Source organism: Trichechus manatus, unplaced genomic scaffold (assembly GCF_000243295.1).
Source record: "Trichechus manatus latirostris isolate Lorelei unplaced genomic scaffold, TriManLat1.0 scaffold00068, whole genome shotgun sequence".
Taxonomy (NCBI): Eukaryota; Metazoa; Chordata; class Mammalia; order Sirenia; family Trichechidae; genus Trichechus; species Trichechus manatus.
Window position 1 is genome coordinate 13982579 of NW_004444004.1, and position 23723 is coordinate 14006301.

Consider the following 23723-nt stretch of genomic DNA (forward strand, 5'->3'; position numbering starts at 1 on the left):
CTGCACGTTTGTGATTTATAAGCATGCCAGGAACTCACTCACCCATCAGCATGCCTCCTCAGGCACCACACTTGAAAGGCATTATTTAATCAATTTCATTCCTAGCTTAGGTATTAGATTGGTTATTTTATGAAATAAATATTTTATTTTAGAATAGTTTTAGATTTACAGAAAAGTTGCAAGAATATTACAGAGTTCCCGTATCCCCATACCCAGTGTCCTCTATGATTATCTTTTTTTTTTTTTAAATGTTTTGAGTCACATCTACAATAATGAATTAATAGCTGGGTAACAATATGAGTCAGAATTGACTCAATGGCAACTCACAACAACGACAGAAAAAGTTACCTCTACGCTGCACTGTTTAGAAACCATCAAAAAATGTGTCTGAGGGGAACGCTAAGTTTCTGTTACGGGTGATGGAAAATCTTGGGAACGGATAATGGTGATGGTTGAACAACATGATGAACATAATTATGTCACCGAACTGTACATGTGAAGATTGTTGAAATGGCAAATGTTTTTCTACCTACATATTTACCACAATAAAAAAAACTGAGAGGAAAAACAGTATGTGTCTGGACTCAGCAAATGAACATTCAGTAGAACCCTTGGCACCGCCAGAGATAGATGCCAGGCTGTAAGGAGTAAGGCAGTCACAAAGGCATCTTCCGGAATTAGCGTCTCCAGATAAGAACGTGGGAGTCATCCCCGAGTCTCCGGGAGAGAGGTAACATTTGATTCTAGTTTAAACTGCTATCTGGCCTGCAGCCAAAAGCCAAGAATTTGGTTTCAGGTTGAAAGGGTATGTCTTTTTCAAATTCTACAGTTAATAAATTTGTCTAATTTGTTTTGGAATTATCCCTGTTTACTTGCTACGTCCTCTTTCTCATGTCTTCGTAGTCTTGGAAGCCTCTGAAAATACCCACAGAAAAGCAAGTAAACAAAAATCAACATAAAGGACTGTAAAAAGCGCTGAGCGAACAGAAGAGGACCAAGATCCAGAGAGGTAAAGGGATTTCTTGAGGCAACCCCAAGATTAGCACACAGGTCTCTTGTTCAGGGCTCCCTGCTCAGAGCTCCACTGAAGTACATGCTCTTGGGGATGTCTGCTTAGCACATACTGCTTTCTCTGGACACTAGCCCACCCCCAGGGCAGTCATGCTTATACATCATCCTGTCCCCTCAGCCATAGTTGATTGATTCAACTGGACACATAACTCAGGTTGGTCCGATCAGGCTTTTCCTCCCACGACCCTTCTGTTGAGATTCAGAGGTACTGATCCATTTCTACTGGGCACCTGACCTGAGGACTGAGGGGTGGCCATGTTTGACCAAATGTTCATAGAAGCAGAGGAAGCAGGTCTGCCAAGAGGGACAAGAGTGAAAAACATGCAGAAAGCAGTTGAGAAGGAGACTGTGAGGCACAGAGAGGGTGAGCAGCCTGCCTGACTTCTCAATGGCTTTTAAGATCCTGGTTCTGATTCCTCTGGAAGGCTGCCTGCCCCCTGCTCTTAAGTTCCACTAGACACCACTGAAGCCTGATATTAAATTCCCCTCTGTCTTAGTTATGTAGTACTGCTATAACAGAAATACCACAAGTGGGTGGCTTTAACAAACAGAAATTTATTTTCTCACAGTTTAGAAGGCTAGAAGTCCGAATTCAGGGCGCTGGCTCGAGGGGAAGGCTTTCTCTCTCTGTTGGCTCTGGGGCAAGGTCCTTGTTCCTTGGTGATCTTCAAGTGGTGTGACATCTGTCTTCCCCCAATTCTGCTTGCTTGTTTAATCTCTTTTATAGGTCAAAACAGACTCACTTAAAACACACCCGGCACTAATCCTGCCTTATTAACATAACAAAGACAACGCATTTCCAAATGGGATTATAACCCCAGGCATAAACCAAAATAACCCACTGCCATTGCCATCGAGTTGATTCCGACTCATAGTGACCCTACAGGACAGAGTAGAACTAGTCCATACAGTTTCCAAGGAGCCGCTGGTGGATTAGAACTGCCGATCTTTTGGTTACCAGCCATAGGTCTTAACCACTGTGCCACCAGGGTAGAGGTTAGGATTTACAACACATATTTTTGGAGGACACAATTCAATCTATAACACCCTCTTTTGCTTTAAAAACAAAAACAGTATATGTGAGTGGCTCTATTCTAACCCTCGAAGTTAATTCTCCTGTTGTTTAAAAAAAAATTTTTTCTGATTATAATAAATACATGATCATTGTAGAAAGTTCAGTTAGTTGTATTCTGATTATAAAATGCGTTTTCATTATGTCTACACATCCTGAGAAGTATAAAAGAGAAAATTAAATCACCTGTAAGGAAATGCAGACATATGTTCAACAAGAGACATGTACAAAATTGTTCAGAGCAGCACTATTGAAGAGGCCCCAAACTGGAAACTATTCAATCGCCTATCAACAGGAAAAAAGGAGAAATAAATGGTGGTGTATTCACGTGCTGGAACACTATATAGCAGTAAAAACAATCTATAACTGCACGCGACAAGGAGCAATCTCATATGGTGGTGAGCAAGAGAAGACACTAAAGAGTGCAGAGTTTATTATTCAAATCACATAAAATTCAAACTAAATCTATACTGTTACATAAAATGCAAAACTAATCTTTATTGTTAGAAGCTAGGACAATGGTTACATTTGGGGGTGACAGCAACTGGAAGGGGGCCTGAGGAGGGACTTATGGGATGCTGATCATTTTTCTGGGTGACAGTGACACGAGTGGATTCACCTTGTGAAAATCCATTGAGCTGATCACTTATGACAAGTACACTTTTCTATATATTTCAATACCCGTTGTCGTCGAGTCGATTCCAATTCATAGCGCCCCTATAGGACAGAGTAGAACTGCCCCATAGGGTTTCCAAGGAGCAGCTGGTAGATTCAAACTGCCGACCTTTTGGTTAGCAGCCAAGCTCTTAACCACTGCACCACCAGGGCTCCTTATATTTCAGCAGAATTTTTTTAATTGCCTATAATTCTGGTATTGATAGTAGTGAGTTTTTTTGTTTTGGTTTTTGGTGGGGGAAGGTAGTTAACTTGTTTGTTTTTTGTGCTTTAGGTGAAAGTTTACAGCTCAAGTTTATTTCTCATACAAAAATTTATGCACATATTGTTACGTGACACTAGTTGCAATCCCTATAATGTGACAGCACACTCCTCCTTTCCACCCCGGGTTGCCTGTGTCCAAGGCAGTTAACTTTTAAAACCTTTCCCATACAAAAATTTATACACGCATTGTTATGTGACCCTAATTGCTCTCCCTATACTGTGGCAGCACACTCCTCCTTTCCACCCCTGATTCCCCATGTCTATTCAACCAGCTCCTAACCCTCTCCCAAGGCAGTTAACTTTTAAACTTTCTCTTTTTCTTTACCTCCTCTAGAAAATGACTCTGGTCTGGCCTAGGCTATGGCTGTTTGCTTTCTTGGTGTGTTTTTCTCTCATTTCCCTCATTGCTATTATTAAATGTATCTTTTGTCTCTATGAAACATCTCTGAAACATTTGTATTATCAGCTCTGCTGGAAACTAAATTATTCAAATTGATCAAGAGAACGTGGTTCGTTCAGGGTCAGGGTTGCAAGCCAAGTCCTGGCCTGGCCCGCTGCTCCTGCCACAGTCGCCATCAGCAGCTTTGGAGGTGCAGCCCTAAGTGGCCTGATCAGTGATCATGCTTCAAGCGCGGGGGCTAGCCTGCCAGTGAGGAGGAGGTGCTCCTATACAGAGGGTGGGCAGCAATGGATGGCTCCCCAATCCGGAGCCCCAGAGAACAGTGCCATTTGCAACTTCTGGTATACCTGAGCTTTCATGATCTACCCCTACCTGATTCTCCAGATCCTTCCCCTAGTGCCTTACACTCCAGCTACCCACTCCCTGTGAGCACACACACACCCCACCCTTGTCTCCCCACTTGTGAACCTGAATGAGGCCTTCCCTGACTCTCCCAGGCAAGAAAGTCATTGCTCCTTCACTCCTCATATACACATGTAAGGCACACATCGCATACTATTATTGCTTACTTGCATGTCCATCTCCTCCTCCATTCATTCACTCACTCATTCAACAGATTTATTTATTCAGTACATCCTTTGTGCCACACACTGTGTTAAGTGAGAGCATACAGCAGTGCACAAGACAGATCCATCCTTATCCTCTTAAGAGTTCATAGTTTACTGACGGAGACAGGCATCATTTAATTAAAATTTGAAGGAAACCTACAGGGTGATTTCCTGGGTGGCACAGTTAATGTACTCCGCTGCCAGTGGAAAAGGTTGGAAGTTTGAGTCTATCCAGAGGTGCCTTGCAAGAAAGACCTGGCTATCTACTTTGGAAAAATCAGCCACTAAAAACCCTATGGAACACTGTTCTACTCTGACGCACATGGGGTTGCCATGAGTCAGAGTGGACTTGACAGTAACTGGTTAAGTAGAAAGACCTAGCTAGATTTGAGGAAGGCAATCAGGGAAGGCCTCCCTGTGGAGGTGAAAAGTAAGTTGAGACCTAAAGAATGAATGGGAATTAACTGAATGAAGAGGTTGGGGAAACAGCATGTGAGTAGGCTCTGAGGCAGAGTGAAGCTTGATTTTAGGGACAAAGAGACTGGTGTGGCTGGATCCAGCTGAAGAGGGGCTGGGATAGGAGCCACACCATGCTTCTTTTGGACCACAGTAAAGAGTGAGGTTTATCCCAAGAGCAGTGTAAAGGAAGTGGAGGGGGCGGGTGTTGAGCAGCATTGTATCTCGAAAGCTCAGTCTGGCTGCTGTGCTGCGAGACCAGTTATTCAACCTTGGCGCTACTGATATATGGGGGGCTGAACTGTGCATTGTAGGATGCTTAACAGCTCCCGGGCCTCTACTCACTAGATGCTAGTAGCACCCTCCCCAGTTGACAACCAGAATGTCTCCAGACATTGCCAAATGTCCCCTGGGGGCAAAATTGCCCGGGTTGAGAGTGACTGTGTCAGACCATTTACTTAGTGTAGCCTGATTTGTTTTTTTGGATGAGGGTTCGCCACCTGCCCTCCCTCCATCCCCAGAGACACACCCATACAGTATACACAGGCACATAACACGTACACAGTCTTGACTATGACACCCTTGAAGGTCACACTTACCTCTGGCTCCCCGAACACCCACCAATACTTTGCACAGGCAGAGTCTTGTGTGTGTTGGATGAACACTCCTGAATATAACACCATCAGGGAAGTGTGAATGGTTCATATTTCACCCTGCTCTTTCCAAGAAAGTATAACATCTATTCACTACTCAATCTGGTTCTCATTCTCATTCCTGCTAAAAGCAACCTGGTATGCTCCAAAACAAAAAAAAAAGTTGCCATCAAGTGGATTCCAACTCATGGTGACCCTATGTGTGTCAAAGTAGAGCTGTGTTCCATAGGGTTTTCAATGACTGATTTTTTTTGGAAGTAGATTGCCAGATCTTTCTTCTGAGGCACCTCTGGGTGGACTCGAACCTCTAACCTTTTGGTTAGCAGCCTAGTGTGTTAATCGTTTGTACCACTCAGGGATTCCCCTGGCATGCTACAAGCACTCAAAAACAACTCTTAGCTGCTATTGGCAGAAATTAGTTGCTTAACCTTTTTCTCATCTTTTAAATTAGGGAATATCTAATAGAACTGATCCATTACTAGCATTACAATTCAATCCTTAACAAACCTGAGGTTGTCAGGTATGATTCTGGATGCCTCTGAAGAGACCAAGTTCCCACTGCTGGTTCAGTGGAGCTAGGATTCAACCCTAGGCCTGACTGCAAGCCCCGGAATTCTCACTGTCATGTCACCTTGCCTCCTTTTCAAGGCCTTGAGGGATTCTTCTACCTCTCCAAATTGTTCACTGCTGTCAAGTCAATGACCAACTCATGGCGACCCCATGCACAACAGAATGAAACACTATCTGGTCCTGCACCATCCCCATGCTCAGTTGTGGATTGATCGGACGGTTGTGATCTGCAGGTCTGATTTTCAGAAGTAGATCACCAGGCCTTTCTTCCTAGTCTCAGTCTGGAAGCTCTGCTGAAACCTTTTAGCATCATAGAAACATGGAAGTCTCCACTGACAGATGGGTGGTGGCTGCACATGAGGTGCATTGGCAGGGAATTGAACCTGGGTCTCCTGCCTGGAAGGTAAGAATTCTACCACTGAACCACCACTGCCCCCAACCCCTGTCATGGATTGTGTCCCCCAAAAATATGTGTATCAATTTGGCTAGGCCATGATTCCCAGTATTGTGATTGTGCACCATTTTGTCATCTGATTTGATTTTCCTATGTGTTGTAAATCCTATCACCATGATGTTAATGAGATGGATCAGCGGCAGTTATGTTGATATCTACAAGATTAGATGTGTCTTAAGCCAATCTCTTCTGAGATATAAAAGAGAGAGGTGAGCAGAGAGGCAGGGGGACCTCATACCACCAAGAAAGCAGCACCGGGAGCAGAGTGCCTCTTTTGCACCCGGGGCCCCTGCACCTGAGAAGCTCTTTGACCAGAGGAAGATTGATGACAAGGACCTTCCTCCAGAGCCGACAGAGAGAGAAAGTTTTCCCCTAGAGCCGGTGCCCTGAATTTGGACTTGTAGGCTGCTAGACTGTGAGAAAACAAATTTCTCTTTGGTAAAGCCATCCACTTGTTGTATTTCTGTTATAGAAATAGATGAGTAAGATACCCTCCAAATTAGAATCTTGAATTGGAAGTGAACCCGAAGATCAACTATCTAGCAGCCGCCAGGGAGCATCAACTCTGGGCCAGCTCTGCCTGACTTCTCCCACGTCATCTCCCATCCTGACTCCCACCTCTCTGCAATCTTCAGTTTATGTACCTTCTTTTAGCTTTGTCCAGCATACAGCACATGTGAGCTGGGGAGCGAACTGACACTGAAACTTTAATCCTGCTCCCTCCCCACTCTTCTTTTTCCTACAGTCAAGCATTGAACCGAAAGCTTTAATGCATTATTACATTTCATCCTCACCACCCTCTGAGGGAGGTCCTATTGGCCCCGTGTTGCAGATGGAGACACTGAGGCTCACTGCCGGTGGTCAAGAGTATCTGAATCCAAGCTGGTCACACTCCAGACCACAAACTTCACCAGCTCGCTGCTGCCACCTGCCTCTCCTTAGGTCATCCAAGGATAGACAGTATCACCAGAGCAGACTTCACGTCTTTCAAAAGCAGGCATCTTAGGCTTTACTTCTGGCAGGGCATGTATTATTTCAGTAACTTTTTGAAATCTTAAATTTCACAAGCTCCCATTCCTCCCTCCAGGAAGCACCAATCTAGTCCAACTCACTTCACAGATGAGGAATTGTACCAGCTAGTGAGGGATCACTGGAACCAGAATTCATGTCCCAGACTCTCAGGCTCAAAAGAAACCCCTTACACAGGGCTAACCAACTCTGGTATCCAAGTCATTTCCCCTTTTTCTCAATTCTAGTCCTACCTATTCTTCAAGGTCTGTAGAGAAAGCTGGGATCTGCCAGTAGTGTGACCTTGGTCTTATTGCTTAGCCTCCCTGGACTCAGTAGTGAGGCTAAGGTATTTCTAATACTCCAAAATGGTTTATTTAGACATTTCTCCCTGACATGACTATCAGTTAACTGAATCAAGTCCATCTGCTTCGGATCTGATTATTTTTAGCATGTTAACATTTACCACCTGTTTGTCACACAGTGGCAGCTGTCTCTGAATGTGAAGGCAACACTGATGTGAGAAAATATTTGAAATCAGGGGGCTTGCAAGGCCATGTATTCCAAAGACTCCTCCCCCAAGCTCCCAGACTCCTGGATTGGCTGGTAGTTCTGCAGCTCAAACTTCTGGTAAGCATGGTGGTTCCTCTTAAAGGCTTGCATTTACTGAGCCTCCGAGTACAGTTATAGGACAAGGAACCCTTTGCTCTACAACGCCCTCAGCATTTGCTGCACACTATACACAGCACCAAAGAACTGATACCTTTGAATTATGCTGTTGAAGAATATTGAATATACCACTGCCAGAAGAACAAATAAATCTGTCTTGAAGTACAGCCAGAGTGCTCCTTAGAAGCAAGGATGTTGAGACTGTCTCATAGTTTGGACATGTTATCAGGAGGGACCAGTCCCTGAAGGACATCATGCTTGGTAAAGTAGACGGGCAGCAAAAAAGAGGAAGACCCTCAGCGAGATGGATTGACAATGGCTGCCAACAATAGGCTCAAGCATAGCAACAATTGTGAGCATGGCGCAGAACTGGGCAGTGTTTTGCTCAGTTGTACACAGGGTTGCTGAGTCAGAACCGACTTGACCACACCTAACATATACTGGAGCACTGGTGGCACAGTGGTCAAGAACTCAGCTGCCAACCAAAAGGTCGGTAGTTCGAATCCACCAGCTGCTCCTTGGAAACCCTATGGGGCAGTTCTACTCTGTCCTACCGGGACAGAGCTGGAATTGACTCTATGGCAATGGGTTTGGTTTCTTTTGGTTTAACATACATGGCACCCAGCATTCCTTGCCATTTGCATTCTCATCTATGTCCAGCATAGGGTCCCTATGAGCTGGGTAGGGAGTTACCACCAAATCTGATTCTTTCCCCTTGCTGCAGTTTCAGTCCTAATTCTAAAGGTCAATTAGGGAACCTTGTTCCCTTCCACCTTTCCCACAAATGCTTGCTATGGTTGGTGTGTGGGCCTATTATTAGCACTTAACACTTTCTAACATGCTGTATAACTTGTCTATCAACTAATTAATCTCAAACACTGTACCTACAATGTGCCTGGCACATAAAAAGTGCTCGATACATTTGCTGAATGTATCTCCCAGCACCTTACTCTCCAGGTACAGCTCTTCTGTAAGGCAGGCAATGCCATTACACTGCCTACAGTGTACAGTATGCTACAGTGCCAACAATTAACCTAGCTCTTTTAAGCAAAAGTGAACTCTCCTGAATCCAGACTATTTAAATCAGGGGTTGGCAAATCTTTCTCTATAAAGGCCAAGTAGTAAATACTTTAGGCTCTGCAGACCATATGGTCTTTATGGCAACAGGGCAAATGCAATCAGATATTATGAAAAAATTTCTTTCAAACACTTAAAAATGCAGAAACTGTTTAGGTCGTAGGTAACACAAACATAGGCGGCAGACCAGAGTTTGCTGACCCCTGCTCTTCTAAGAATGTGCCACCCCCAAGTACATGCCTCCTGTAACAGGAACATCTGATCAGATTATCAACCAGGATGCTATGTTCCGTGAAGGTTTTAGACGTGCTGTCCAATACAGTAGCCACTGCCAAAATGTTGTTAGTTGCCATCCAGTTGATTCCGACACAATGGTAACCCCATGTGTGTCAGAGCACAACTCTACTCCTTAGTTTTCAAAGCTGTGACCTTTAGGAAGCAGATCAACAAGCCTGTCTTTCCAAGGCACTTAGGGGTGGGTTTGAACCATCAACCTTCTGGCTAATAGTTGAGCACTTAACCACTTCTACCACAATTAAATGTTAAAATTCAGTTCCCTAGCCATACTGGTCATATTTCAAGTACTTAGTAGCCGACTGAGACCATTTCTACCATTGCAAGAAAGTTCTCCTGGACAGTGCTGTTAGATCTGGTTGAGTCTGGGGGTAGAGGAGTAAACTGAGTACTCCACAAACCAGAATGCTACAGCAGTTCAAAGCAAAGGTCTCACATATTTATTAGTGGAATCCATCTCTTAATGCAGAAGCATAAAAAACAAAAGAAATTAGAATTTTCCCAATACATGGTTAACTGTACAGATCACGGCAAAATTTTCAACTTGAGATGGTAAAATGCTAGTGGATCCTGATAGAGGGGTAAATCTGTGTTCCATCACGTGTGCGACTCCTTACAGACCCAGCTTGGTTCTTCTCCAATGTCTCCTCTTGGAGTTGTACCTACACAGAACGAAACTGCATGTCACAAAGACAGTCTGACCTCAATTAGCTGTTCTTAGTCACCAAACTTTGCCTTTTAGGTACTACAAAATCATCTGAAGGCAAAGGGTCCCCATTTTCCTTCCTTTAACAAATTTGGAACCCTTTCTGGAGAGTAAAAAAATCACTTGCTAGATGTGTTTAAAAACTAGTCAAGCCAATTTCTTACCTCTCACAAGGATCCAGGGCTAGGGGGAAAAATGGTTAACTGGGGCTTGAGTAGTGGAGAAGCTCTCCCTTCCAAGTGTACACTCATTCAACTTTGGTTCAGCAGACCCAGGGTAGACCCAGATACATACTTTAAACCCCTCTCCTCCTTTCTAAACCACATCAAAAAGTCACATTAACAGGTAACACACTCATAAAAGCTCCCACACAATTCTTACATAAGAGTAACACCCAGTCATTCCAATCCCAGAGCAACAGTGACTTGCAGAGCTAACGCCATCTCAGAATTGTGTGTGTTAATCTGTCATGGTTTTACCCTCATAAAGGCAAAACCAAAGATGATGAACACAGCATTTCTTTCAGCAGGATAATGTCAGTACTTCCACAATCCGAAGCACTGTAATTGCAACCTGCTTTCAATACAATTTTAAAAGTTGGAAGACAGCTCAGGTAATAGGAAGTCATTCTATGGTGCCAATTTTCTGGGCCAAGAAGACATAATCCTAAATACAAAATACCTTCCCAGCTCTAAGAGACCACAAGGCAAGGGACTAATAATAGCAGGTAATCTTTATTGAGCTAAGCACTGAGTTCTACATACATTTCGTTCATCCCACACAGCAACCTGTAAGGCAGGTCCCATCATTGATGGAGAAACTCATGTTCACGTAGATGTTTAGTGCTTTGAAAAGAAATAATCTGGGAAATGTTTTCTTTTTGTCTTTCCCCCTACCTGTTTGGTCTTCTGGGCTCAATTATCAGGAAACCTTGAAACTGAATTTTAAACAAACCAAAGTTCTGAAACTTGTTCAACATACTGGGCTGTCACCTCGGGCAAATCTCACTGATTTTTAATACTCATTTTTCCTCCCTGAAGCCCACCAGGTCCAAAGCTCAGTGGGCTGAAAGGCATGCAGGAGTTTTATTCCTAGCTTTGCTTGAAGTTGGTCTCGATGACCTTGGAGGTTCTAATGTCTTTCTCCCCAAAATCATCAATTCAGCTAATTCCACAGTAGATGGCAATCTTCCAGTCTTTAAGAAAGGTACATTTCAAAGACTGATTGGGTCCTCCATGAACAACTGCCTCCTTTGCCACTAGAACTGGATAGTGCCCGGCTTCCATTACCAAGTATTTTGATCAGATTCTATAGAAGAATCCTAATCAAAGGGGGAAAATGCAGAACAGAATTCCGAATTCTCATAGAATCCAGACTTTATGGAGCCATGAAGGCTGGAAGAACCCCAAAACTATTGTCCTGAGATAATCTTTAAATTGTAAACAAAAAATATCCCCTGAAGTCTTCTTAAAACCTAATAGTTTAGCTTAACTAGTAAAAAAAAGTTCTGTCTTGAGCATTATGCTTTAAGAACTATCTATATGGAATCAAACTGACCACAGCAACTTGACAGGTTAGTTAAGAAACTTGGGTGGGGGGGGCAGTGAGTTTATGTCAATGAGGGAGGAACAACTTAGAAAAGGAGGGTGAGACTAGTTGCACAACTCAAAGATTGTAATCAATGTCACTGAATTGCACATGTAGAAATTGTTACCGTATGTTTGGCTGTGCATATTCTCAACAATAAAATAAATGGGGAAGAAAAAACCTTGACTGGGTGAGCAACTTTGTCTTCCCCACCAGGAAACAGCCTTACACTCTGGCTCAGAGAGAAGACAACCAGGAAATTAACAAGTATTAAAGTATCTCCTCTAAGCCCAGCTGTGGGCTGGGTGCTATGTAGAAACCGAAGCAGCATATTTTAAAAAAAGGAATTTCAGAATGGTGGTACAAGGATGAATTAGATTGCATGTAACCTTACCTGATTTTATTACCAGTTTTCATTCGAATCCACTGGGGAATGGGGCGATTCTGCTTTTGTTTCTTGGCCAGGAATCTCTTGATCCTGAAAGTCTTATGAGAAGACTGGGAAGGAAATGCAATCAATTTAGACAGTTCACACTAGAGTCTGCCTAAATGATTCAAAGTCAGGAGTCCTCTGAAATCAACGAACTTTGAGTGCTTAATATATGCCATAACCAATCTTCTCCATGTTAAAACACATTTTGCCCTTTGTTCCTTACAATTCCTCTGGAGGCAGATAACCTAATTTCCATCGTTCAAATAAAAAACAAGTAGAATCAAGGAGGTAAGTAACCTGCTCAAAATCAGAGTATTAATGTCTAGCCTGCTGTCACCAGGACTCAGAAGACCACATAGGGGATAGTGCTGGGGGACTGGCTTCCTGGAAAGAGCACTGCTTTCAGTCAATCAGAACAATCTGTCACTTGCAAGCCAATGAGTCCCGGTGCTCTACTTTGTACAACGAGGGTAGCTACACTTTCAAGGTTCATTGCAAGGGTATCTAAGATTACTTATTTATGCACTGTCTGACATTTAGTAGATCTAGTTCTGCCCCACTCATCATTTTGGTATTAATCCTAACTTAACTTTTGGGGTCTATTTAAAATGCCACTTTTTCAAAGATGCCTTTCCCAATTTCCCTTTGCCTCTTTTGTCTTTCGTTAAGACTTGGCTCATCTGAGTCCAACTCCAACCACTCTTCCCCCACTCCTGAATATTCATAACAATCTGGCGAAATGACATGAGTCTAAAACCTGGCCCAACAAACCCTTGCATAACAGGGACCATTATGACTAAAACCCTCCCTCCCGGCCAACAGTAACAGTTATAAATTTTCTGTCAAATAATAAGCTATAAAACACGAGATACTGATCTCCTCCATGCCTAGAAGCCTATAAACATTTTTTCCCCCAGAAAAAAACCCAATGACTGGTCTGCAGTTGGCATTTACTAAGAACACCTGAATGACACATGGGTTCACGTAACACTCCTTGTACCAGGCACTTCCACAGTGTGACGCTCAATTCCTGAACAAACGACCAAAAAGACCCATAAACCAACCCTGCGGTAAGCTCCTGGGAGCCAGATTTAAAAACTTTCCTAAATCCAGCAGCCCACATCTACCTCCCGATGCCCGGCAAGTCCCATTGTCTGTGGGCAGCCCTGCAGCCAGTCCACGATTCATGAGGTGATCCGTGACCTCTCTTCCTGCCCCAAAAATCACAGTTCGCTCAGGAATCAGGGCCTGGTCTCCACTCGGGCAACTCTAAGAGAAGGATAAAGGGAGGCGGGGATCCCTACCAGCCTTTGCGGCGGTGCGGCGCGAAGAGCGCCCCCTCGTACCCTCCGCGCCAAAACAGCCCGCCCTCCTCAGCTGATCACTTGCACGCTAGCTCCTGGCCAGGCCCGCGGATCAGAGCGGTAGCTAAACTCGACCTTCTCTTGGGAAAGCCTAAAAAAGGTCCCGCATTTCGAGTCCCCGCGCGACCTCGGCAGGTCCGCGGCCGCCTCGGGTCTCGGAAAGCCGCCCCGAAGCCGATGGTGGCAGATGGGCTTACCATGGCGAGGATGGCCGGCCGCCGCAAACACCACGATGGCGGAGAAGGGGAGAAAGAGAGGGAAGCAGCCGGAAGTACGTTTTAGAAGGCGCAGCCGGAGGCGGGGCTTGGGAAGTGACGTCACAACTGGTCACCGCCTTCTAGCGCCCTAAACACTTTATGTTTCCGTAGGGCTGTGGGAAAGTGTGCTCGTTCTGTGCGGAATGGGATTCGCTTTCATTCCAGTTCCACAAATGGGTTCTCCAGGAGCTCGTCAGTTTGATAGGGGCGCCCTGTTTAATGGGTGAGACAGACAGCCGTAATTAGTACCAAAGTGGAAGCCCTTCTGCTCTCAGAAATAGCACAAGAGGAGGCGGGACTAACCCCAAGGAAGGGCGGTGAAGGCACCACGTCCCGGCGTAAAGACGTCGGCCTTGTCCTTGGAAGCAAGCGCTCGGAGGAGCAGGGATTGATGAGATCGCTGCTGCTTGGTTAGGTTGGCGGGACTCAACTGAGCCTTTGGAAGAGGGTTGGAAGTAGTTCGACTTGGCAGGAAGGTGCGGGACTCTTAGAAGGGGCAACGATGTTGGAGGAAGCAGGAAAGGTCTGCGGGGGCTGGACTAGGTGGGCCCTCTGAGCCTAGGAACCAAAAAAAAAAAAAAAATCCGCTGTCGTCGAGTCGATTCCGACCCACAGCCTGTAGGACTGGGTAGAACTGCCCAATAGGGTTTCCAAAGAGCGGCTGGTAGATTCAAACTGCCGATCTAATGGTTAGCAGCGGTAGCTTTTAACCACTGCGCTACCAGGATTTCCAAGTCTAGAGACGGCCTTGGGCTTTTTAGCCTAGGCAAGAGGTTGCCAATAAAGGCTTTTAAACTGAGAAAGGAGGGACAGAACTTTTTCCTTGGCTGCTGGGAAGCCCAGACGAACCTTGTAGCCCACCCATGCGTTTTGGACGCTAATATTCTCCGTTTTCATCTTTTTTCTTCTCCCCATTTAAAACCAAACAAAACCTCTGTGCGTCTGCAATCACCTCAAGCAGTTTTGCAGTAATGTATTAGGGCAAGGGTTTTTGACCTCGGGTTCACAAGGGTCCATCGATAGAATTCAGAGGGCCCATGAACTTGGTGTAAAAAAAATAATTAAAACTATATTTGCACCAAACTGACTGAAATTTAGCACTTTCTTCGTTTATGGAAACCATAGATGGTTTCATATTACATAATAGTTGATGCATATGTCTCAAAATATCATTTACATACTCATCACTTCTTTGAAATTACAGACCCACAAATAGAACTGTGTTAAGAAGCCTATGTATTGTTATTAAGGAGCCCTGGTGGCGCAGTGGTTAAGTGCTTGGCTGCTAACTGGAAGGTCCGCTGTTGGAACCCACCAGCTGCTCTGTGGGAGAAAGATGTGGCAGTCCGCTTCTGTAAAGATTACAGCCTTGGAAACCCTGTGGGGGCAGTTCTACTCTGTCCTATAGGTCGTTATGACTAGGAATCAACTGGATGGCAAAGGGTTTGTTGTTAGCTGCCATGAAGTCTGGCTTCCAGAGACTTCCATGACTTGTAATATCATTGCCCCCACAGATAATGGAATGTGTGCTTGAGTTTTTAGGTTTTAAATATTTCTGAGTTTTCATTTCTAATAGTATTGATAGATATAATCCACATAAACAAAAGCTCTTTGAGATCCTCAATAATTTTTAAGTGTAAAGGGATCCCAAGGCTAAAACATTTGAGAACTGCTCCTATATGCCAATGAAAATGAACAAACTACCACTACCCAAAACAACGTGATGGATCTCACAAACACAATGTGGCACAAAGGAAGCCAGACACAAAAGCATGCATACTGCATAATTCCATTTATGTAAAGAGCCCAAACGGGCAAAACTAATTTGTACCATTAGAAGCCAGGACAGTGGTTACGCTTGGTGGTAGAGGTGTGCTGGTGGTGTTCTGTTTTTTGATCCGGGTGCTGGTTACGTGGATATGTGCACTTTGTGAAAATTCATCTAGCTGTACACTTATTTGTGCACTTTTCTGTATGAGTGTTATATTTCAATTAAAAGTTAAAAACATTTATATGTCTCTAAAGACAAAACTACCTAAAAGTGAAAGTACATTCAGAGAGGGCTAGCTGCCATCCTAGTGCCCTCCTCCCTGTTCTCTCCCTCCCCCACAGGTAATTTTTTTCCATAGATAATTTCTAATAGTTATTGGTTTATCCTTCCCTTGTTTCTTTTGGGGGTTATTTGAATAACCTCAACCGTTGCCTTCCTACAGCAAAAGAAGCATGCTGTATACGGGAGAGAGCACTTGTGAGGGGGAGAGGAGGAAGCTGAAGTGGTTCACAGCAGCAGATGGCTTGCAGTTCAGAAAATCAGGAGGCTCAACAGCTTTCTGCAGAGAATAAAGGGATTGGAGAAACAAGGAAGGATTTGGAATAGTAGGATAGACTGTACTGTCACTTGCAGTACAGGGTGGCCCGAGTGCTGAGATGAATGCATGGGAGAGCACCAAGGAGCCTTTACCCCAGCCTAGGCAGTAGAGGGGGTTGGGCAAAGGTCTTCAGAGAAAGGGATGCTTGAGAAAAAAAAAAAAAAAGGAAGGAGGAGGGGGCAACGAAAGGTGGCTTTCCAGGAAGAGGGAGCTGTATCTGGGTATAGAGGCCCACTGCAGGTATCAAGGGCTTCCCAGGGTAGGCCCAGTTAGTCTGAGCTTGACCCAACAATTTGCCCCCAGGATCAAAACTTCTTTAGCAGAATAATTCTTCTTTTGGTTAGCAGCCAATCGATTTTGCTGATCTTTTCAAAGAACCAGTTTTTGGTCTTGTTAATTCTTTCGATTGAGCCAGGGCTTTTTTTTGTTGGCAGTTTTTAAATTACCTTTTCAATCTCTTCTTTTGTTATGGGTTTATTTATTTATTTAGTTGTTCTACCTCTGTTTGTGTTAGTTTAGGTAAGTACTGAGTTTCTAGAAATTTGTCCATTACTTCTAGGTTTTCCAATTTGTTAGAGTACAATTTTTCATAGTATTCTGTTATGATTCTTTTAATTTCAGTTGGGTCTGTTGTGATATCACCCATCTCATTTCTTATACAGGTTATCTGCTTCCTCTCCTGTTTTTCTTTTGTCAGTTTGGCCAATGGTTTATCAATTTTGTTGATCTTTTCAAAGAACCAGCTTTTGGTCTTGTTAATTCTTTCAATTGTTTTCTATTCTCTATTTCATTTATCTCTGCTCTAATTTTTATTATTTCCTTTCTTCTGGCGCCTGTGGGCTTCTTTTGCTGCTCTCTTTGTACTTGTTCCAGTTGTAGGGTTAATGTTTTGATTATGACCCTTTCTTCTTTTTGAATGTGTGCATTTATTGCTATAAACTGACCTCTGAGCACTGCTTTTGCTGTGTCCCAAAGGTTCGGGTAGGATGTGTTTTCTTTCTGATTTGCTTCTGTGAATTTCTTTGTTCTGTCCTTAATTTCTTCTATAACCCAGTAGTTTTTGAGCAAGGTGTTGTTCAGTTTCCATGTGTTTGATTTTTTTTCCTTTTTCTGTTATTTTTACTTTTATGGCTTTATGGTCATAAAAGATGCTTTAATATTTTGATGTTCTGGACTCTCTTAAGGCTTGTTTTGTGGCCTAATATTTGGTCTGTTCTGGAGAATGTTCCATGTGTGTTGGAAACGAAAGTATACTTGGCTGCTGTTGGGTGGAGTGTTCTGTATGTGTCTATGAGATCAAGTTGGTTGATTGTGGCATTTAGATCTTCTGTGTCTTTATTGAGCTTCTTTCTGGGTGTTCTGTCCTTCACTGAAAGTAGTGTGTTGAAGTCTCCTACTATTATTGTGGAGCTGTCTATCTCTCTTTCCCATGCTGTTAGAGATTGTTTTATGTATTTTGGAGCCCTGTTGTTGGGTGCATAAATATTTATTATAGTTATGTCCTCCTGGTGTATTGACCCTTTAATCATTATGTAGTGTCCTTCCTTATCCTTTGTGGTGGATTATACTTTAAAGTCTGTTTTGTCAGAGATTAATATTGCCACTCATAGCAGCATAATTCTTTGTTTCAAAAGCCATTTTATGCAGAAACCCATCCTTTCTTTCTCTTACACCCCTAATCCAATCTGTTAGTAAATCCTGTTGCCTCTGTCTTCAAAATATTTCCAGAATCCAAATGCTCATCACTGTTTCAGTCTGGTTCAAGACACCTTCACCTCTCACTTGGATTATTACAAAAGCCTCCTAACTCTTCTCTCTTCTTCTGACCCTGCATACCTATAGTCTCTTGTCAACACAGCAGCCACAGTGATCCTGGTAAAACCTAAGGAAGAGTGTGTCACTCATCTCCTCAAAGCCCTCTAATGGCTCATCATCTTACTCTGGGTAAAGACCTAAGTCCTCACAATGCTCTACAAGGGACACACACAGTCAGACCCCTCCACTCCCACCTCTTTGACCTCATCTCCAACTACTCTGGCTTTCAGTTCACTCTGCTTCAGCCACACTGGCCAGATACGTTCCCAGCTCAAGGCCTTTGCACTTGCTGTTCCCTCTACCTGCAATGCTCTTCCCCTAGATATACCCATGGAGTCCTGGTGGCACAATGGTTAAGAGCTTGGCTGCTAACCAAAAAGTTGGCAGTTGGAATCCACCAACTGGTCCTTGGAAACCCTGAGGCAGTTCTACTCTGTCCTATAAGGTCACTGTGAGTCAGAATCGACTTGATGGCAACAGGGTTTAGATATCCCCATGGCTTCCTCCATCAGTCTCTTTAGGTCTTTATTCAAATGTTACCTTCTCAGTGAGGCTTTCCCTAACCACCCTACTCAGCACTCCCTACCCCTACTCCTGCTTTTTCTCCGTAGTATTTATCTAACATAAGATGTAATTTATTTATTATCTGACTCCCTCCCTAGAATGTAAGCTCCATGAGGGCATGGATTGTATTTTTGTTCACTTATGTATTCCCTGAGCCTAGAACAGTGCCTCACACATAGCAGGTGCTTAATAAATATTTGATGAATGAATGAATTCTAATACACCAAATGGACAAAATCGAAGAACAGGCTCCTTGAGCAGTTTACATCTTCATTGTTTGGCCTGGACACATTTCTTGTTTGAGGAACCCCTGAAGCACTTCTGCCCAGCCAAGAGAGTTCCTCAGAGCATGATTTCAAAATTACTGCTGAAGGCAACTGGGAGTCTCACTGAAAGCTTTTAAAGGATAAATGGCAATTATATAAGCACTGTAGAAAGATCCTTTGGGCTGCCTTGTGGCGAAGAGATGGGGGTAGGGGTGAGAGTGGAAACAAGGAGACTCATAAGGTTGTTGCTGTAGTCCCAATGCACCAATGTTCTTTTTTGCTGCAGTCACCTATCAGTCCCCGAGTCTCTCCCTCTCATCCCTCACAGACTTAGCTCTGCTCAAAACTTTCCAATGGCTCCTGTATCATTTGGAATAAAAGTCCAAGTCCTAACTATGACCTGCATGATCTTGCCTCTGTTAGTTCTCTGACTTCATTCCATACCCTTCTACTACTCTTCCCCCTCGCTCACTCTACTCCAGCCACATTGGCTTCTTTGCCATTACCAGAACAGGCCAGGCACACTTCTACCCCAGGGCCTTTTCACATACCCTTTCCTCTGGAAGGCTTTTTGCCCAGATATCCACAGGGCTAGTGCCCTCATTTCCTTCTCAGGTCTTTACTCAAAAATCACCTTTTCATTGAGGCCTTTCAGCCCCCACCCATGAACATCATATCCCCCTTCCCTGATTTTTTTTCTCCTGAACAATATATGTATATATATTTTTCTTACCTGCTCTTTTTCTCTCCACTTGAATGTTAAGCTCCATGAATTTTTGTCAGTTTTGTTCAGTGATGTAATATCAAAGCCTACAACATGAATGGCACATGGCAGGTGCTCAAAAAACACTTAAGTGAATGAATAAATGAATGAATGATGATGGCCTGAACTAGGCAGTGGGAGGATAGAGAGGAGGGAGATGTATTAGACAGAGTATGATGACTGATTGGCTGTGCAGGTGAGGATGAAGTCAAATAGGACCTTCAGTGCCTGAGTGGATAGTTGGTTAACATCCTCTACAATACAGGAGGGGTGAGGGTGGGAGGAACTTGAGTAGTTCCATTTGGAACCTGAGATGCTTGTGAGTCATCTAGATGCAGATGTCCGTAGGCAGTTGGGTATGAGATTAGGGGAGTGGCCAGGGTTAGAGAGCCTTAATGTTAAAAATATAGATAATATTCTATCATGTATTACAATGGCAATAAACAATTGATTATACATTTACCCATGTTTCCATGTTGTTGTTATTAGGTGCTGTTGAGTTGGCTCTGACTCATAGCAACCCCATGTACAACAGAACAAAATGTTGCCTGGTCCCGCACCATCCTCACAATCTATATTTGAGCCCATTGTTGCAGTCACTGTGTCAGTCCATCTCGTTGAGGGTATTCCTTTTTCACTGATCCGCTGTTTTACCAAGCATGATGTCCTTCTCCAAGGATTGGAGCTTAATAAATATTCGTTGTTTTTAGGTGCTTTCGAGTCAGTTCCGATTCATAGCGACCCTATAGGACAGAGTAGAGCTGTCCCATAGGGTTTCCAAGGACCAGCTGGTGGATTTGAACTGCCGACCTTTTGGTTAGCAGCTGGCTTTTAACCACTACACCACCAGGGCTCCAAATATATATTAAATAATATATAATAAGTATTTGGTAAGTGAATAATGAGTTCTTGTGTGAGATTTCTAAGGATGCCTGATCCTGTGTATGTAGCTTTCCAAGAATATACTTTCCAAGAATCCATCAAGTGTATGCCTATTTTTGCTACCCTCTCTTCTTTAATATTGACATAAATGGTCATCATATTTTGTGGTGTTAAGGACAGCCTCAGAGACAGTAAAGAAAATTCCAGGGAGCTCCCATAAAAAGTACAACATAGAGAGCTCTATCTATAACAACAAAAGGCTACAAAACTCCCTTAACTAAACTTTTCCCTATGGAACTAGTTAGTTAAAGATGTCTGTAAATACCACAGAAAGTTAGATCTTAACTTTGTAATCAGAGTTAAATTATTGCATCAGGACTACCATTTGTATGCATGCTGGGGGAAGTGGGCCCGGCTCCTGATTTTGAAGGAGCTCTGGTGGCACAGTGGTTAAGAGCTTGGCTGCTAACCAAAAGGTTGGCAGTTCAAATCCACTAGCCGCTCCCTGGAAACCCTACAGGGCAGTTCTACTCTGTCCTAAAGGGTCGCTATGAGTCGGAATCGACTCGACAGCAACGGGTTTGCTTTTTTTTTTTTTTTGAAGCCTCATGAGGAACCCTGGTGGCACAGAGGTTAAGCACTCAGCTGCTAACTGAAAGGTCGGCAGTTGGAACCCACCAGCTGCTCTGCAGGAGAAAGAGGTGGCAGTCTGCTTCCGTAGACTTCAGCTTTGGAAACCCCATGGGGCAGTTCTACTCTGTTTTACAGGGTCTTTATGAGTCAGAATCGACATGATGGCAGTGGGTTTGGTTTGGGGTTTTAAAGCCTCATGAATGCCCAAACTATCCCTTTTTCACTGCCCTGGACATACCTACCCCAAGCCCCGACACCTTGAATTTTTCCTGCCTACTTCCCTTAGCATCACTTCTCTCCACCGGAACAGCTAATCTCTCGTGGCTAGAAGCTCCATAAGGGCAGGGATCATGTTTTGCTCATTATCATATTCTCAGTGCCAACACATAGTAGGAGGTTCTCAGTAAATGTTCAGATAATCTAGTGACTGTCTCGATCCTAAATTTTTATTTCAAAAGGGTAAAGGAAATCAAGCCTGTGTCTGAGGTAGCCAAAAATGGAATAAACTTACTTGCTGTTCTATTGTTTACAAGTTTATTTTTATTAAGGCCATGAAACTATGATTTATGAGGAAGTAGTCCCCCTGCCCCTGACCCCAAGAAAGATAGCAAAAGATGCACTAGAGAAAGGTGGCACTGTTGGAAAAGGAAGTCAATTCAAGATGGAGTTAAAAAAAATGCTTAGCAGAAGGGAGGGGCCTCCTGCAGTCTCACCAGTTCCTCTCGTTTGGGGACTTTCTCCAGCTACACCTGGCAGCTTAGGTGCAGGAGGCTCCCACACCATCCTCAGCCAGTACAATCCCTCACATGGTGCTCTAATTACTTCTATTTGTCTCTTGCTACCACTGGACCATGATTTCCTCAAAGACAAGGACTTGTTTGACTCCTTGACCCCCAAGGCCTGGCAGACAGTGATTAATAAATGTTCACTAAATGAATGCATACACAAGTGGAAGAAGTTTACGTGGGGTAGGGAAGTGTGGTTTACCCGGAGTTGGACTGGCAAGGCGAGAACAAAAAAGGGAGGTGCTGACATGAAAACAGCCTTGAAATGGCTGGTGACAGGGTCCAGGCTTGGTAAGGAGACAAGCCATGCCAACTCATGACTAATGGTTCAGGAGTGTCCCTCCTTCTAAGACCATGTCCTCTAACCTCCACCTTGGCTTCCATTTTTACATGCCTTCTGAGGAAACCTACACTACACTGTTGGTTATCACTTTCCTTGGGTATTCATCCTCTCTCTACTAGAGCTTTCCTTTTGGCTTCTAAACACGTTCTAGTATTTCTCATATTTAAAATAATCCTTCATCAACACCATTTACCTTGTCTCCATTTTTTCACTTCCAAACATCTTTACAGTTGTCTATACTGTTTCCATTTCCTCATCTCCCACCTAGTCTTCGACCTAGTCTGGCTTCTGTTCTCCATCATTCCAGGTCATCAATGATTTTAAGTCACTGAATCCAATGGACTTGTTTTCAGACATCATACCTGATCTCTCAGCAGCATCCAACTCTGGTCACTCCCTCTCCTTCTTGAAACACTCTTTTCTCTTGGATTAAGTAACACCAGAGACTTCCGGTTTTTCTCTCACTCTCTGGATATGCCTTCTGTCTTTGTAGATTAACTGCCTTACCTGCATAGTAACGTTAGTGCTCTTCAAGGCTAGGCCCTAGGTCTGCTTCTTTTCTTCACTCTCTCCCTCTAAGTGACTAAATCCAGGCCCATGGCTTCAGTGGACCATGTAAAAATAGATGGATTCCAAATCTGTATCTCCAGTCCAAATCTCTTCTCTGAGCTCCAACATCTATTTATCCAACAGCCTCCATCTCAATTTCCCACCCACCTCCCTTTCATCCCTCATGGTAGCATGGTTTCTGTCCACCACTTTACTAGTGACCTCAATACTGTCCAATCCAATTAACACTTCACATTTTTTATCTTCCTTAACCTCTATGGCACAGGACACTGTTGACCATTCCTTCTAGAAATTTCCCCTTCCCTCATTTTAGTACTGTTTCCTAGTTGAAGACCATTCTCTTTCAATCATCTTTAATGGTTCTTCTTCTACCTGCCTCTTGGTATACTGGTTTCAGGAAGCCAAGGAAAACATAAAGCAGTGACTTATTAAGTAAGAGCAAACTAATGCCATGTTAGAAGGAGCTAGCAGGATGAAAATTAAGCAGCAACTCAAGATGTTCTCCAAACATTTTGGTTCTTATGGAACAAGAGTAATAAACCATGATTTGATCCTCTCCTTGGTAGGTGCAGTGGTTAAGAACTCGGCAGTTCACTGTTCACAATATCAAAAAGATGGAAACAACCTAGGTGCCCATCAACGGATGAATGGATAAACAAATTATGGTATATCCACACAATGGACTACTACACAATGAAAAAGAACAACGATTAAGCCGTGAAATACCTTATAACATGGAGGAAGCTGGAATTTATCATGCTGAGTGAATTTAGCAGTCACATAAGGACAAATACTGTATAAGACCACTATTATAAGAACTCAAGAAAATGTTTAAACACAGAAGAAAACATTCTTTGATGGTTACGAGGGTGGGGAGGGAGGGTGAGGGTTATTTACTAACAAGATAGTAGATAAGAATTATCTTAGGCAAAGGGAAGAACAGCACACACTACAGGGGAAGTCAGCATAACTGGACTAAACCAAAGCTAAGAAGTTTCCTGAATACAATCAAACACTTTGAGAGACAGAATAGCTGGGGTAGGGGACTGGGGACCATGCTTTCAGGGGACATCTAGGTCAACTGGCATAACAAAGCTTATTAAGAAAATGTTCTG

General features: G+C 43.5%; 1 protein-coding gene and 1 non-coding gene across 2 annotated transcripts; both read right to left on the reverse strand.

Moving 5' to 3' along the window:
• Positions 1-9688: 9688 nt before the first annotated feature.
• On the reverse strand, positions 9689-13651 carry RPL39 (ribosomal protein L39). Its single transcript, XM_023734499.1, has 3 exons — positions 13559-13651; positions 11959-12062; positions 9689-9933 (listed from the first exon to the last, which is right to left on the reverse strand). Exons 1-3 carry the CDS (start codon positions 13559-13561, stop codon positions 9885-9887), a joined length of 156 nt encoding a protein of 51 aa, XP_023590267.1. The 5' UTR covers positions 13562-13651; the 3' UTR covers positions 9689-9884.
• Positions 10426-10557, reverse strand: LOC111821170 (small nucleolar RNA SNORA69). Its single transcript, XR_002824631.1, has one exon. It is a non-coding gene; the product is annotated as a small nucleolar RNA SNORA69 (small nucleolar RNA).
• Positions 13652-23723: the final 10072 nt, after the last annotated feature.